Source organism: Schistocerca cancellata, chromosome 2 (genome assembly GCF_023864275.1).
Source record: "Schistocerca cancellata isolate TAMUIC-IGC-003103 chromosome 2, iqSchCanc2.1, whole genome shotgun sequence".
NCBI lineage: Eukaryota > Metazoa > Arthropoda > Insecta > Orthoptera > Acrididae > Schistocerca > Schistocerca cancellata.
In genome coordinates this window covers 581,621,234-581,639,922 of record NC_064627.1, presented here as the reverse complement: position 1 = coordinate 581,639,922, position 18,689 = coordinate 581,621,234, and the positions used below count along the sequence as shown (strand labels likewise).

At 37.3% G+C, this 18,689-nt stretch overlaps 1 protein-coding gene across 2 annotated transcripts in view; it reads left to right on the top strand.

Annotated features, from left to right (window-relative positions):
• Window positions 1-15,233, top strand: part of LOC126162191 (protein timeless) — a 408,622-nt gene extending 393,389 nt beyond the window's left edge. For both annotated transcript variants that reach the window (XM_049918518.1, XM_049918519.1), the window contains 4 exons: window positions 982-1,135; window positions 1,222-1,311; window positions 12,619-12,892; window positions 15,078-15,233. In XM_049918518.1, the coding sequence (XP_049774475.1) occupies window positions 982-1,135; window positions 1,222-1,311; window positions 12,619-12,850 (476 nt within the window). In that variant the 3' untranslated portion in view covers window positions 12,851-12,892; window positions 15,078-15,233. The remainder of the gene's footprint in view (window positions 1-981; window positions 1,136-1,221; window positions 1,312-12,618; window positions 12,893-15,077) is intronic.
• Window positions 15,234-18,689: the final 3,456 nt, after the last annotated feature.

Genomic DNA, 18,689 nt, shown 5'->3' with positions numbered 1-18,689 from the left:
GAGCAAGCAACATTTGAAGCAGTAGCAGCCATAGACTTGTAGAATACTCTAATTTGAAATTTTGTGATGATGGACATTTATACTGCAGCAGCGCGCACCATTACATGCTTTTGGTAATTAATAAAATAATTTTAGCTTTAATCACAAAATATTCATCATTATAAACTCTTTTATGTCAGCCTTAAGCTACACATGGTCTCCACGGGAAGTGCAAAATGTGTGGCCCATTTCTTATGCACTCAAACCACATGAGCAATGTGTAGTATAATGTAAGGCTGACCTCCCTCTTTCCATTCACTAGGTTTCATCTTCTTCTCACCCCACAGAAAACTAAAGAGAGGAAAGAAGGATGGGTGATTAATGTGTGGTCTTTGACATGCATAAACTGATAGAATTTTACATGTGTTACCTGGATGCATGTCTTTGTTAACATTCCTCATGTTTTTACCACCAGCTTATTACATAATTTGGGCAGTAGATTAAAACCACTCAACTGATGAATGGAGGATCATGTTGCGAACTTGTATGCAAAAATTCTCCATAGTGAATGGACATGAATGTACACACAATTCACAGCAGTGTGGGAATCTGAGGAAAAGCACACATAATGATATATTCTCTGAAAGGTCCCCCCTCCCAAGAGTTGCATCTGAAAACTGACTTATTCTGCTTAAACTTGCTACCTACTTGTCATGACTTTCAATTACATTGTATTTATTTTTGCTAGACACAACTTTTTACAGTTCATAGTAAAATTCTTACAGCATTCATGCAGGTGAAGATGTTGTTTACTTAATCTGTATGGACAAATGTGTACGATATTTTTTTCAAAAATGTATGTCACCATTGTGCTAATATGAACTTGAGCAAAGTTTGATAGAATTATACTAAACAAATGACTCATTTTACTTTTTTAAACATGTATTTTTAAACTGAACTTCTTTTTACATCTCTGTTAAATGTATTTTATTTGGTTTGTAGCTGTATTGAAGTTCGATGAAATGTTGCTAAAGAATAGCGAATGTCAAATGGAAGACAGTGAAATTATGCCACCTATGCCTATGATGATGCTAGAAAACAACTTCACGCTTCCAAATATTTATCAGTCTTCTTCAGCTATACGATCTGTGCCTCAGTAAGTATATTTTTAATCTACAGAAACTGCTTGAGATTCCTTCACATTATTCAGTATCTCAAATTTTGTTGTGTAATTTTTTTCAGTCCTGCTTCATTTAACGACTGGATGCAGCTTACCATGAATTCAAAAACTGCTGTCTTACCTCAGAGGCCACCATCTCCTACAGAACCAAGGCAAGTATTGTATTTTTTTTTTTCAAATATCAGCTTCATCTATAAAATACAAATTATATGTGAATGATGTTGTGGTTTTCAGTCCAAAGACTGGTTTAGTGCAGCTGTCCATGCTGCTCTATCCTGTGCAAGCCTCATCATCTCCGAGTAACTACTGCAACCTACATCCTTCTGAGTCTGCTTATTGTATTCATCTCTTGGTCTCCCTCTCTGATTCCCCACCACTTCCCTCCAGTAGTAAATTGGTGATATCTTGATGCCTCAGAATGTGATCTACCAACCGATCCCTTCTTCTAGTCAAGTTGTACCACAAATTTCTCTTCTCCTCAGTTATTCAGTACCTCCTCATTAGTTATGTGGTCTACCCATCTAATCTTCAGCATTCTTCTGTAGCACTACATTTCAAAAGTTTCTAGTCCCTTCTTTTCTAGGCTGTTTATTGTGCATGTTTCACTTCCATACATGGCTGCACTCCATACAAATACTTTCAGAAAGGACTTCCTAACAATTAAATCTATACTCAATGTTAACAAATTTCTCTTCTTCAGAAACGGTTATCTTGCCATTGCCAGTCGAGGTTTGGTATCCTCCCTACTTCAGCCATCATCCATTATTTTGCTTCCCAAATAGCAGAACTCATTTACTACTTAAAGTGTCTCATTTCCTAATCTAATCCCCTCAGCTTTGCCTGATTTAATTTGACTACATTCCATTATCCTTGTTTTGCTTTTTTTGATGTTCATCTTTTATCGTCCCTTCAAGACACTGTCCATTCCATTCAACTGCTCTTCCAAGTCCTTTGCTGTCTCAGACAGAATTACAATGTCATCGGTGAACCTCAAAGTTTTTATTTCTTCCCCATGGATTTTAATACCTACTCTGAATTTTTCTTTTGTTTCCTTTACTGCTTGCTCTTGCTCAATACACAGATTGAATAATGTTGGGGACAGGCTACAACCCTGTCTCACTCCCTCCTTAACCACTGCTTCCCTTTCATGTACCTTGACTCTTATAACTGACATCTGATTTCCGTACAAATTGTAAATAGCCTTTTACTCCCTGCAATTTACTCCTGCCACCTTTGGAATTTGAAAGAGAGTGTATCAATCAACATTGCCAAAAGCTTTCTCTAAGTCTACAAAAGGCTATAAATGTAGGTTTGCCTTTTCTTAACCTATCTTCTTTTGGAAGTCGTAGGGTCATTATTGCCTCATGTATTCCTACATTTCTCTGGAATCCAAACTGATCTTAGCCCAGGTCGTCTTCTACCAGTTTTTCCAATTTTCTGTAAATGATTCATGTTAATCGTTTGCAGCTGTGACTTATTAAACTGATAGTTCGTCAATTTTCACATCATTCAGCACCTGCTTTCTTTGGTATTGGAATTATATATTCTTCTTGAAGTCAGAGTGTATTTCGCCTGTCTCATACGTGTTGCTCACCAGGTGGAAGAGTTTTGCTGTGGCTGGCTCTCCTAAGGCTATCAGTCACTCTAATGGAATGTTTTCTACTGCCAGGGCCTAGTTTGAACGTAAGTCTTTCAGTGCTTTGTCAAATTCTTCACACAGCATCATATCTCCCATCTCATCTTCCTTTACATCCTCTTTCATTTCCATAATATTGTCCTCAAGTACATCTCCCTTGTACAGACCCTCTATATACTCCTTCCACCTTTCTGCTTTCCCTTCTTTGAATATGAAAATGATATCATGTCACCATATTTTTGGAATATTTGAGGGATGGGTAGACTCATAAACAGGGACTTAATATAGCAGCTCATCTTATGAGCTTGTGATTTCAGAGTACATAGACTCACATCTACATTTTCATAGCAGTGGAGTTTGACTTGGATGAGTAATTGGGGTGGGTGTCTGGTGTTAAGTGAACTGGTAACTGGTCAGAGAAGTGCAGGTGAGAGTTATTAGACATGCAATCAGAATTAAAGTGAGTGTGTCAGACTGAGGGAGTGGGAGGGGGCAGGCAAGAAATGAACTGCGAACAGGGCAATTGGTATAAGGTAGGGACTAAAGAGGATAGAGATGAGGAGGATTTTGAGACAACAAAATATTGAAGGCACATTTTCAGTTGGTGCAATTCCAAGAAGTCATGTTGGGAGGCAGATGGCATAGGTTTTTAAGCAGCCATTAAAATTGACCTATTGCACAATCAGATTAATTGCAAAAACAACCACATTTAGCAAAAATTAACTATATTGCACCAAACAACATGTTTTGCTGTTGAGCGGTCAAACTTCTCCTTGGTTGCAGAGTTAATGCCATCTACCTTCCTGTGAACAACCCACGTGCCTATAGCCTTGCTGAAATTAAATATTACCTTCCATAATATCCTGCAGACTACAAGTCTACTACTTCAGTCCTTATACTTGCCGACATTAAATATTTCCTTCTCTAATATCCTCCAAACTCCCAGTCTACTACTTTATTCTTTACACTTACACATGATGACTATTCCTTTTGAGAGGAAGGGATATAAACGAATGTGTAATATGTCTGTGGGCACCTGCATGGGACTCTCATATCCCATGTTTATGGTGTGTCTATGGAACTCTTCCTACCAACTCAAAATCCTAAACTACTCATATTGTTCACGTTCATTGGTGATATCTTCACGAAGCAGCGAGAACTAAGAGACGTTGTTGTCATTTATCTACAGCCTTAAAATTTTCTCTCCTTTTCTGTTTCATTTGGTTCTTTTCAGCTCCATGAGAGATTTACCTGGATATTTGCCTTCTGTGCTTTCATTCCTCCATCCATATGAAATCCACTAACCATCACCAACACATACAGTTCAATAACTACTGCATACCTCACCCTGAAAAGTCTACTGCTATCTGTAGACAGTTTTACTGCTACTTAAATGCAGGTGCAGTATGAAGATGTCGAGCACTTTTTTTCCAACGCAATCACAGATGTGCTGTAACTAATGGGGACCACAAGTTTAGGCATGCTTTGAGAGATATTTCACTCAAATTTTATGTGACCAGACCCATTGTTAGTGATGTTTTGTAAAGTCGAAACATCAGTGAAACAGTAAACCATTCCATCATTAGGCAGATCTAAAAAACTGATAGATACCACTAACCTGTAAACAATCATCAGACAACCTTGCCAATTGACATAGAGGACTTCTGGCTGTTGATATACTTTCCGGGATGTGAGGTCGTGGTCCAAGAACTTTTCTGCTCCTTACGTTTCGTCCAGGACTGCGCTGGACTTCCTCAGAGGCGCTGCTCCATTGAGTCTTGCCGACTGACTGGTCGGGTGTCTGAGAGCGACTTATATATTGTGAGAAAGGGGGGGCGTGGTTCAGGTGACACGTGATGAGCAGTGATAATCCATAGCAAAGATAAGGTTGACTATCGATTACCACCTTGTCAAAGATAAAAATTGTTAGCGATTTTGTAGAGCCACTGTCCATATATCGCTGAGTTTCATAGCCTCTTCTTTCCTATTAAAATTATCGTTATGTTTATAAATTTCGATAGCTTCTCTATAAAGCCGTGGATAGTAATTTAACGTTGTAGATAAAACTTTGGTATCCGAAAACTTAACTTGGTGGTTGCCTGGTTGAAGAGCATGTTCCGCTACAGCTGACTTTTCTATTTTTCCAAGTCGACAAAGACTTTTATGTTCTTTCAGTCGCGTGTTTACGCTTCTTTTGGTAGTACCAATGTAAACTTTACCACAGGTACATGGAATTTTATACACACCACATGTCGACAGGGCAGGGCGTTTATCCTTCACAGATCGTAGTACTTGACTTATTTTCTTTGTTGGTTTAAAGATCGGTTTTATGTCATGTTTTCGTAAAATCTTACTGATCCGATCTGTTACTTTTTTAATAAAAGGGAGAACTACTGTATTTTTTTGTCGTTGTGGTTCATTCTTATCTTTTGGGTTTCTGTTCCTTGGACGCAAAATTCTATCTATCTCTTTTCTTGAGTAGCTGTTTTTTTCAAAAGCCTGCTTCAGATGTTTCACTTCAGCATCCAAATGTTCAGGTGTACATATCCGTTCCGCTCGATCGACAAGACTTTTTATGACACCTCTTTTTTGTTGAGGATGATGATTAGAATTTTTGTGTAAATATCTGTCCGTATGTGTTGCCTTCCGAAAAACTTTATATTCCAAGCTTCTATCGGGCCGTCTCATAACTAAGACATCCAAGAAAGATATTCTGTTTTCCTTTTCTATTTCCATGGTAAACTGTATTTTTGGGTGAATTTTATTTAGATAATCAAAGAAATCGTCCAAGGCCTTTCTGCCATGGGACCAAACCACAATTGTGTCATCTACGTATCGATACCAACGAGATGGTTTGTTGTTAGCTTTGTCTAGGGCTGATTGTTCAAATTTCTCCACATAAAGATTGGCAATCGCAGGGCCTAATGGATTACCCATTGCTACTCCATCAAGTTGTTCATAAAATTCATTATCCCACTGGAACTGACTTGATGTAAGACAATGTCTGAAAAGAATGGTCAAATCTTCTGGAAAAATATCCGCTATGAAAATCATAACTTCGTTAACAGGAATCATTGTGAATAAGGACACAATGTCAAAACTTACAAGAATATCTTCAGGGGCCAGAGTTAGTCCCTCTAGTTTTTCAATAAAATGACGCGAGTCTTTTATATATGAGTCAGTTTTTCCAATCAATGGTTGTAGACAAGTTGTTAAATATCTTGCTATTTCATAAGTGGGAGAATTGATGGCACTGACTATGGGTCTTAAAGGAAAATCTATTTTATGAATTTTAGGTACACCATACAATCGAGGACACATAGCTTCACTTTTCAATAAAGTTCTTTTATCTTCTTTTCGGATAGAGGTAGATGACTTAACCAAATTATTTGTTTTCCTAAGTACACTGGCTGTAGGATTCCTCGCAAATTTTTTATACTGTCCTGACATTAAAAGGTTCAAAATTTTCCTTCGGTAATCTTCTGTATTCACAACAACAGTAGCGTTCCCTTTGTCTGCGGGATGAACCACTATTTCTTCATCTGCATTCAAATCCTTAAGAGCCTTCCTCTCACCTTTTGTTAAATTACTTTCTAGAGGTCTGATGTGGCTTAAAACTCTAGTGGTTTCAATCCGAATTGCATTGGCAGTTGCCTTAGGGATATTTCGTATACCTGCTTCTATATTCGTGATAATATCTTCAAGTGGTACTTTTACAGATGTTATAGCGTAATTTCCTCCTTTTGCAAGGACGGAAATCTCGTCTTGAGATAACACTTTCTTTGACTTGTTTATAACAGTATCAGTCATCATCGTATTACTTGTACAAAAGGTGAGAGGAAGGCTCTTAAGGATTTGAATGCAGATGAAGAAATAGTGGTTCTTCCCGCAGATAAAGGGAACGCTACTGTTGTTATGAATACAGAAGATTACCGAAGGAAAAAATTTTGAACCTTTTAACGTCAGGACAGTATAAAAAACTTGCGAGGGATCCTACAGCCAGTGTACTTAGGAAAACAAATAATTTGGTTAAGTCATCTACCTCTATCCGAAAAGAAGATAAAAGAACTTTATTGAAAAGTGAAGCTATGTGTCCTCGATTGTATGGTGTACCTAAAATTCATAAAATAGATTTTCCTTTAAGACCCATAGTCAGTGCCATCAATTCTCCCACTTATGAAATAGCAAGATATTTAACAACTTGTCTACAACCATTGATTGGAAAAACTGACTCATATATAAAAGACTCGCGTCATTTTATTGAAAAACTAGAGGGACTAACTCTGGCCCCTGAAGATATTCTTGTAAGTTTTGACATTGTGTCCTTATTCACAATGATTCCTGTTAACGAAGTTATGATTTTCATAGCGGATATTTTTCCAGAAGATTTGACCATTCTTTTCAGACATTGTCTTACATCAAGTCAGTTCCAGTGGGATAATGAATTTTATGAACAACTTGATGGAGTAGCAATGGGTAATCCATTAGGCCCTGCGATTGCCAATCTTTATGTGGAGAAATTTGAACAATCAGCCCTAGACAAAGCTAATAACAAACCATCTCGTTGGTATCGATACGTAGATGACACATTTGTGGTTTGGTCCCATGGCAGAAAGGCCTTGGACAATTTCTTTGATTATCTAAATAAAATTCACCCAAAAATACAGTTTACCATGGAAATAGAAAAGGAAAACAGAATATCTTTCTTGGATGTCTTAGTTATGAGACGGCCCGATAGAAGCTTGGAATATAAAGTTTTTCGGAAGGCAACACATACGGACAGATATTTACACAAAAATTCTAATCATCATCCTCAACAAAAAAGAGGTGTCATAAAAAGTCTTGTCGATCGAGCGGAACGGATATGTACACCTGAACATTTGGATGCTGAAGTGAAACATCTGAAGCAGGCTTTTGAAAAAAACAGCTACTCAAGAAAAGAGATAGATAGAATTTTGCGTCCAAGGAACAGAAACCCAAAAGATAAGAATGAACCACAACGACAAAAAAATACAGTAGTTCTCCCTTTTATTAAAAAAGTAACAGATCGGATCGGTAAGATTTTACGAAAACATGACATAAAACCGATCTTTAAACCAACAAAGAAAATAAGTCAAGTACTACGATCTGTGAAGGATAAACGCCCTCCCCTGTCGACATGTGGTGTGTATAAAATTCCATGTACCTGTGGTAAAGTTTACATTGGTACTACCAAAAGAAGCGTAAACACGCGACTGAAAGAACATAAAAGTCTTTGTCAACTTGGAAAAATAGAAAAGTCAGCTGTAGCGGAACATGCTCTTCAACCAGGCAACCACCAAGTTAAGTTTTCGGATACCAAAGTTTTATCTACAACGTTAAATTACTATCCACGGCTTTATAGAGAAGCTATCGAAATTTATAAACATAACGATAATTTTAATAGGAAAGAAGAGGCTATGAAACTCAGCGATATATGGACAGTGGCTCTACAAAATCGCTAACAATTTTTATCTTTGACAAGGTGGTAATCGATAGTCAACCTTATCTTTGCTATGGATTATCACTGCTCATCACGTGTCACCTGAACCACGCCCCCCCTTTCTCACAATATATAAGTCGCTCTCAGACACCCGACCAGTCAGTCGGCAAGACTCAGCGGAGCAGCGCCTCTGAGGAAGTCCAGCGCAGTCCTGGACGAAACGTAAGGAGCAGAAAAGTTCTTGGACCACGACCTCACATCCCGGAAAGTATATCAACAGCCATGTCAACCGGTCGTGAAAGCCTTCATTCTACAATAGAGGACTTCTGTTGCAGCTGACATACAGAGGTCAGTGATAGAATGACATACCAAGATGTCATACAATTTAGATTTCATGGTCGCTTTGGTGCCCAACATTGACCACGAGAATAAATGTGCATTGTCAGTATAGTGCAAATATGGAATGTAGTGAAATGAGAGACGAAGGGTTATAAATGATGAGTCACAGGTGGCAGATATATTTAGCAGTCATTTCTTAAATATAGTAGAGAGTATAGGGACAAACAGTTCAAGAGAAGTACACAGCAGTATGTTTGAAAAACAACTCCCATAAAATTCAGTCATATGAAAGTATCATTAAATTCTCCTTCTGAAATTAAGAAAATTATACATTCTCTCAAAATTAAAAGTTTACCTGGTTTTGATGTCATTTCCAAGAGAGTTCAACACACTTGTTGCCACATAATAAGCCCATCTTATCTGTAATATGTAATGCATCACTAATTCAGGATGTTTTTCCAGAGAGATTGAAGTGTGCCATTGTCAAACCTCTATTTAAGAGACATGATAGGAGAGAAGCCAATAATACTAATGTGAAGGACATGGTCAGTCTAGAAAGACGACAGAATGTGAGGACCGAGGAATTGTCAGAGGGGCACTCAGAACTCCAGATTCATAATTATTGTCAGTCCAATGTGTGAATGATGCTTGAGTGACTACAAGGACCATTATTAGGCAGCTCACAGAAAGGGGGCTGAGCTCACAGCACCTCTTGTGCTGACTACCATTGATCACTGTACACCGTAAAGATCATTTGGAGTGGTGTTACGCACATTCAGCCTTGAATCTCATTGAATGGTGTAGAATTGTCTTCAGTGATGAGTTCCATCACAAATTGAGCTCCAATAAGAAGTGAAGACATGTCTGGAGATGCCCTGGACAGCAGTGGGTTATCAACCTGACTGTTACCTGCCATATGTTCCAGCAGTGAGGAGTGATGATCAGGGATGCTGTTTTATTTCATTGCAGGACCCCTTTGGTTGACATTGCAGCACCCTTTTAGCACAGTGGTACATCAATGACATTCTAAGCCCCATTTGTTGATCTTCATGGCAAACCATCCTGATAATGCCTGCCTGCACATGGTGAGAGTGTCTACTGCTTGTCTTCAAGCTTGCCGAAGAGTATCTTGGTCAGCATGATCGCTGGATCTCTCATGAATTCAGAAAATTTGGAACATTATGAGCAGGGCCCTACAACCAACTCAGGATTCTGATGATCTAATGTGCCATTTGGACAGAATGTGGTATGATATCCCTCAAGATAACGTCTAACAAATGTATCAATCAGTGCCAAGCTGAACAACTGCTCGCATCAGGGCCAGAGGTGGACCAATGCATTAGTCACTTGCTCAGTTTGTGAAATTCTTTCTCTTGAATAAATCATCCAATTTTTCTGAAATTGTAATCATTTGTTTATCTCTATGGTTACATTACATCTGCTACATCAACTAATTTTCATCCTATTCAGATAATTTCTTCATGGTGCATCTTTTTTTTTGTCTTAGAGTGAATCAGGCTAAAGTAAATTTTTCACAGAGTGGCAGTGTAGCCTTTTCTGTGCTTCTGTCTGCAAAGGAATGACAGTAGTTCTAGTAATTGGCTGGACTGATCTCAGATACCTGTATCGAACCTTGTTCATCATCTTTGGAGTAAACTAAAGAATCTCATCTGTACAGGTCAGTCCCCCAAAAACTGAATGATGCACCTTGCTTTTGGAAGAAATGAAACAAATTTAACTCTTGGTGATTAGTGGTAAATCTCCCTGATGATTAAATACTGTAATAGAAATACATTATGTGATCAAAAGTATTCAGACATCCCCACGCCCCCAAAAACATTTTTTCATATTGAGTGCATTGTGCTGCCACCTACTGCCAGGTACTCCATATCAGCGACCTCAGTAGTCATTACACATAATGAGAGAGCAGAATGGGGCACTCCGCAGAACTCACGGCCTTCGAACATGGTCAGGTGATTGAGTGTCACTTGTGTAATATGCCTGTACGGGAGATTTCCACACTCCTAAACATCCCTAGGTCCTCTGTTTCCAATGTGATAGTGAAGTGGAAATGTGAAGGGACACATACAGCACAAACGCGTACAGGCTGACATCATCTGTTGACTGACAGAGACTGCCAACAGTTGAAGAGGAACGTAATGTGTAATAGGCAGACATCTATCCAGACCATCATACAGGAATTACAAACTGCATCAGGATCCACTGCAATTCTATGACAGTTAGGTGAGAGGTGAGAAAACTTGGATTTCATGGTCAAGCAGCTGCTCATAAGCCACATATAATGGCAGTAAATGCCAAACGATGCCTCGCTTGGTGTACGAAGCATAAACACTGGACGATTGAACAGTGGAAAAATGTTGTGTGGAGTAACGAATCACGGTACACAATGTGGCGATCCAATGGCAGGTTGTGTTTGGCAAACACCTGGTGAACTTCATCTGCCAGTGTGCATAGTGCCAACACTAAAATTCGGAGGTCGTGATGTTATGGTGTGTTGTGTTTTTCATGGAGGGGCTTGCACCCCTTTAAGCACCTTCTTGCTTCCCACTGTTGAAGAGCAATTCGAGAATGGCAACTGCATCTCTCAACATGATCGAGCATCTGTTCATCATGCACGGCCTGTAGTGGAGTGGTTACATGACAATAACATCCCTGTAATGGACTGGCCTGCACAGAGTCCTGACGTGAATCCTACGTAACACCTTTTGTTTTGGAACACTGACTTCATCGAGGCTAAGGGTGGGCCAAAACCATATGGAATTCCAGCATTACCGATGGAGGGTGCCACAAACTTGTAAGTCATTTTGAGCCAGGTGTCCTGATACTTTTGATCACATAATGTAAGAAGAATTTATAAACCATCAGTAAAATGGCAGATCTGTTTAGTGTGAACAGCAATAAGGCATGTGGACACTGTTGGAACATAGTGTACATTTCACATCATTTTGGTCACTACAACATTGCCTTTGTCTTTAAAAATCGTAGAGCTAATAATATGATTCTGATTGATTCGGTGAAAGATCATAGATTTTTACAGAAAAATGGCATTTAAATGTCCTGCAAGTATGATAAGGAAATGTAAAGGGCTACTATACACACGGTACTGAAGTGGTGCTTCAATCATCATCTGTGTATTCACCTACTACAACACTGCAAACCTGCTGCTACTGAACAATATACTATATTGCAGCTGGTCATTCCATTTTTTTAAACTGTCAAATTCTTAGCTTAAATGATGATATTCTTTGAATGGTTGTCAAGGAAGCTATGGAAATACAATTTCAGGTGATTCATTTAATTGTGATGAATGTTACTGTCTCTAGAGACATTCTACCAGGCCATCTCCTTAATTCACCCCAAAAGAAGACTTCTCACTGCAGTCAAGACCACAGACAACAATATATATTATTATTAATAGTAATGTAGATGAAACTGCTCATAAGTTGTGTGTGTCAATGCATGTCAGAAAATGACAGAAATATATCATTGTAACAGTCATGGATAACATATCTATTACTATGTTGAGGATACAAACCATATATTGTGGTGCCCATTTGTCTTCACATTTTTAGCATCTTTTATCTACTCTAATCCAATCTTCACACTTCATTGCTGACAAACGTAAATTTTTAATGTATTTGAAACACATTTTTCGTAATCAACAAGCTTTTCAATGTAAACAACTTACAATTTTAAGAAATATAAGATGTGAACTGGCATATAAACTAAAGAAGGTTTAGCTAGTGGTTGCCAGCAAATTTCATGATAGGAAAGTGTCTTTTCCAGTGTCCCTCAAAATACATTTAGTAGAAAAAGATATTGCTTTAGAAATTTTATTTGTAGGAAGGTGTTTTCTTTGTATGATAAATGGAATTCTCTACTAAAACTACACTCTGTTATTATCAATTTGCATGTAATTATGTTTCTCACTATGTAAAGCAGTATATTTCTTTGGTGATATACAGAGTTATATGATACATGATGGGTAACTTTGTCCTGCAGTTTTCTTTCTGGGGTGCAACATGCCGATATTGACAAAGAGCCACCCACCATATCAAATGAGAAATTTCATGAAGATTGTGAGTCAAATGATGAACTGAGAGTCTGTAGCTTAAGTGAAATGGAAGCTGAGAGTGTGGCTTCAGAACTTACACGAATGTGTGTCAGCGATGAAGAAGATAAACAAGGCATCGAAGTGCCTTTTCCAAGTTCCAGTACTGCAGGTCTTTCATAAAAGACAGTGGACTTTGTATGGTGAAATTAGCAATGTCATTTGGTAAGAAAAAAAAACTTACTAGAAATGTTTCACATATTTGATAGTGGAGACAGTGACAAAGTGTTTCAACTTGAAAATAGCCAAAATATCAGATTTTTTTTCATTTGGTGTGAAAGCTTTCGCCGAGATATATTACATATTTTGTTAACATGCACATGGTATGGCACTGAAACACAATATATCATCTTAGCAAATGAATATATTAATCACGGATTCGCTATTTTTTAAGAATATATTATTCTGATATTTTTAAGTTCAGGAAGTAGATATATAAGGATAAAGTACAAAGAACTCATGTGCAAAGTGCTCAAAATATTAGGCAGTTTTGTTGTTAGTAATGCAGACATTGGCAGCACTTATCAACTAACAATAGTAATGTATAACACATGTCCAAAATGTAGTAACAGAAAGAACTTTGAAGGTAATAAATTTCCTCGTTCTTATTCCTTTAAATGCTTAACATATATCTCTTGTATCTGTTAAGAATGTGTATTATTTAGGAATAAATGTAACAACTCCTGGATAGGAAAAGCACTAAGTCATTGAAAGGCAAATAAACATCACTGAGAATTTTGTTAGGTTTCAGATGAATCCTTTCTTGACCTATAGTGCACGCACTCACTCGTGTGCGCATGCACTCACTCGTGTGAGCGCCCTCACACACACACACACACACACACACACACACACACACACACACATGCACGCACACCAGGTAAACTGCAGTGGCAGCACTTAGCTGGGGCTGTGTAGTAGTACTGGTCTACATGTAATTGGTAATTGTGAAGTAAGATTCATCTGATAACTAGCAATGTTTCTCAGTTTTATTCATGTGTCTTTTGACAGCTCAGCACTTATATTGTTTAATGAGCCGTTACTTCTGCCTATAAATCATTTACACCTTACCAGGATCTCCCATTAACGTGTTTAGAATATTTGTTTTTCTTAAATATCTGCTTTGGTTGTTTGCCAGTGGTAGTACTACTACAGGCTCACCAGAAAAAACAAGTCAACCCCAGTTTACCACATATTAGAATTTGTCCCTAAAAGTCCAACAAATAATCTATCATACTCATTTGTTATAGAAATAGTATTAAACCACCATTTGCCTCATTGCAAATACAATCACAGTTCAGGTACCTAACATACTAGCAATATGTATGAGCTAATTGTCACCACCAATGGACACAATATCAAATGCTGATCTGTAACACTGCATATGACATTGAACGCAGTGGAAAACAACTGGGACATGCCTATTATTATTTTCCTACAGACAAGTTATCTTACCGCACTTGTTGCTATTTTAATGTAATCTGAGCAAGTGAAGTTTATACATAATGTATTACTAAATCCATTTGTTGCTCAATAACTCACCTGAAAATGCAGATCCTAGCTACTTTTCATATATGGCTATGACTCAGAAATGGTTTTATGAACATAAAATTCCTGTTTATTTACCAAAAATGTCTTCTCCTAGGATGTTTTCCAACAGTAACAATGTACGAATTAAGCGGACAAGAAGTTTTCATGCTTTGCTTGTGCCCTTAATTACCATTTATGTAAAGGGATCTTGCCTTGCAAGGTATAATTTTACTGAAATGCCTTTTATCAAATAAATCACAAGTATGTAGCAATGAATATTGGATACATTAATAGAACATAGGTATTTTCAATGGGTTCTGGGTATCAATGGATTAAACTTCTGATGAATTTGTTTTAATTGTTTATTGTAATGTATAGACACTTTCTTATTTTATTACAGCTTAAGCATCCAACAGATATTGATAAAAACTGCAGTGAATATTAGCAACATACAATAGTGTGTTCTTATGCTAGAAAACTTACTTTTAAAAATTGTATTTTGTGTCAGAAAGTAAGATGTTCAGTATTTAAACTTAGGTTAAATAGTGTGTTTGTGTGTGTGTGTGTGTGTGTGTGTGTGTGTGTGTGTGTCTGTCTGTCTGTCTTGGTAGTAACTGATCATCTGTTTGGTGTTTGTTCCGTCCTCCAAGTGAAACTTTGAAAGCTTACATTATTTCATTACAGTTGATTAAATTCTTACTATGTTTCTCATGTCACATGTTATTTTCTTATTTCTTTTACTGTCTGTCCTTAATGTTTTATGTTGATACATCTAATAGCCAAAGTATTAAAATTTTGTCCTGTGTGTTTCATGTTTTAGATTGAGTATGAGACTAATTGAAGAACAGAAGTTTCAGTAAAGCTACTGTGTTCAAGTTTGTAATTTTATACTTGTTATTACTGAAAAGAGTTTCGAAAATGATATGTCACATAGGTATATTATATGTATGTCAGAATAAAGAATATCACTACATCATTCTGTTATTCTCATTGTTTTTAATATTAATACAAATATTTTGAAGTAGCATTATATTTATAACTGGATGAATATGAAATTTGTTGCCAATATATTTCATTATTTGTACCTTCCTAAAGAACATTTTTTACTATAAGTTTATATGTCTACAATATGCGCTTGTAACATTTATAAAGTGCAGGTATGTGCTGGATATCCATGTTGTTGCCCAATTCTAAGGCTTCAACTTGGTGACATGTAGTCTTCTAACACAAACAACATGATACCAGTGAACTACTAATGACAGACTGAAACTTCTACAACATCTAATAATTTCATTGCACTCAAACTCTTTTAAATGGCATGTTGAGTACTGTAATATTAACAGCCAGACAACATCATATCATTTTGCACTAAAATTTAAAAAATTTGTTAATCAGGTATCAACAGTTAATTTTGACAATACTACACGGTCAAGTGTGTAGTTCACAGAAGAATAGGTGTCATTTTTCAAGTAACATTATTTATAAAAAGTGGAAATTTTGTGAGAAGGGAAATCACAAGTTTTGACTTAATTTTTTTTACAAATTTAACTTGGGAAGAAATTCATCTGGTTTAAATTTTTTCTGTTTGCATTTCATTTCAAGAGCATGTAAAGGGCCACTGCAACCAACTTTAAAAAAATATTCTTGACCAATTGTGTCATGTACTGTTAAAAGCGTAAGTTGAAAATTCTACATAACTTATAACTTTTGCTGAACGACCTTTTGTTAGGATGTACAATGTAGCAAATGGGTTATCAATTTTTAATTTAATGTTTACTGTTTTCCCTATTATTGTAAAGTTATTGTTTCCTACAACACAGTTTTATCAAATATTTTTATTAGTATAGATACACATTGCCACCATAATGTTGTGAGCTTATGGTAAAAATTTGAAATGTGTAGCTAGAATTTTATGGAAAGTAGGCCACTTATAACAGAAAATAAAGCCACCCAATTTTAATTTTGTTCTCTTATTTAATGATTTTGTCTGCTCTTGATATTTCGTGGTTGTCCAAATCTTCAAGAATTGTTGGTGTATTACAGCTGTAGGGCTTTGGATTGAGACCCCTAGTGTTGTTGCATGACAGAGTGTGGAGTGCGGTGGAGCAGGCCAGATTTGGTGCACTGAGTACTAATGATATGACATTAGTGGTACAACTTGTTATTACTTTAAAGTATAAAACTGTGTATTCTTCTCTGTGATGGCATCCATGACAGTGGCAGTGCAGTGCACGACCTTGGAATGTGCTGACACACTCTCAACGTTCTTTAGAGGGCATCACCCTGGTGGTGTACATCCACATAAATGTGGTGTCGGGCAGATGGCAGGTCTTGCTTGCCCTACAGCAGGCGTTTCTGCCCAAGACAGCAGCTACATATTGCTAGACCACTTCATAGACATCAAAGCAATGTACCCAGGTAAACTCTCAGCTAGAGGTGGACAACAGCATGGCTATTCCACGAAGGAAGGCTGGGGATGTTGACGAATGCTTACAGGACTAGTCAGGGGCATCAGCAGCTAGCACATTGTCCAAATACTGTGACAAGTGGGCAGTGCCTGAAAACGCCATCAGTTTGGATCAGCAAGCTAGTGGGTAGAAATTTCCAAGGTTTCTCATTAGTGGTTATGAGTCCAGCAGACCATACAGATAGAAGTTTCCATAGAGAAAGTCATCTTGGCAAACATTAGCTGCAAATCGCAGGTTCTATATAAAAATACAATTAATTTGGCTAGAGAGAACGGTATGGTGATAGTGTTGTACTCAGCAGTGCCTGTCAATTGTTAAAGATTTTTTCCCCCACAAACACTATGCAGGAGATGGTGATAGGAATTGCTTTCAGTCTTCTGCAACATGAACTCAAAATGATTAGTCTTGGAAGTTCTCTTCCTATTAATAATAATTACCTTTTCTCTCTCATAGTACGACAACACTGACGATGATGCAGTGGTCATTTTCTTGAGGATTATTCCTGTGCATCCGAAGATTTGCCGGAATGGTTCATGATGTGCGTAGGGGGAACAAGTGTACTTGAGGCTCATAGCAATAAGATATTTTTCTTTCTTTTTAGTTGTTAGCACAAAGAGAACAAATATACAACTGTAAACCACAGTGGACAAGAACAGAACAGCTATTTTACAAGCATTGATTATGCAGATAATCCTTACAGGTACCTAAAGAACTGCCCACTATTGTATACTGACGTGGTTGACTACAACTGGATGACAAGATACAATCGTGGTGCAATCCAACATCTTCAATTTCCTGGCTTTAAAATTTTAAATTATTACTTTTTGCCTGCATGGGTACAGAAGAACTTTATTGGCGCAAAATTTTTAATTTGTTCTTTGCCAAGAATGTGTCAGCATTATAATATGTAAATTTATGTTTATAAATAACTTACAACAAGCACATTTAAAAATCAAAGTTTTTGCTCCCCATATTGGAGTATAACCATTGCCTGCTACCGGCACGGTTAAGCACATGCACATCACATCATGTACTTTGTGCACATTTGTTGTGAATTCATTGGAACTGCAACTACAGATACGCTGTCCAAGTTTGTGATACCATTTCACTTTTTATTACGAAGTTTGCTGGGAAAGTGTTCATTATGTTGCTTCAGAGTGACGTACCATGGTGTGTGCATACTTGGATTATCTATGCTGTGATGAGTAGGCTCATCATTTACGGCCTAGGGCAGTGGTTCCCTGTCATAACTCACATATTTCAGGAATTGAAATCAACTTGTGTGATCAGCACCACGTTGACACTTGATCAAGGTCAAGGTAAGTTTACAATGTTTTCTACTTTATTCTGAACCCACCCTTTTGTAAAATGTCTGTCATCCCACAACTCTACCGAGGATCAAAATGTTTTGCTTTTGGTAAGCACTCGCACTTGTTTTTAACTTCGACACATGGGTACACTAGTTTGCTGTTGTTATTTTAGATGTTCATTATGAGCGATCGTTATTTTGAAGTTTCACATTCACATAGTTTTGCTGTACATAAGACATTAGTCAACCCAATTTAAGTTTCATATTTCAATATTAACAGGACAAAATGTGTACATGTTTCACGTGATGATGCATAATCCTCCATTCATACATCCTATCTGCTGTGAGCATTTACTGAAGAGAAGAAAACTCCATGGCATCTAAATTGTGATAAGCCAACATAGCTACACTTACCTATGCCTTTTGCAAGTCTGCTAGAAGGTGTATACAAGTCTACAGGAATGAGTATATGGAAAGGAAGAAGCATTCATTTTACTATGTTAGTACAGTCCTTCATTTATTTATAAGAGAACCACTGAGTGCATTCTTCATGAACATTTACTCATTTTTGTGTCAACTCACTTATTTAGTGTTTCCTACCTACTGGTAAATTCTGATTGTACAATACCATGTTATACAAGTCAACAACATCAAC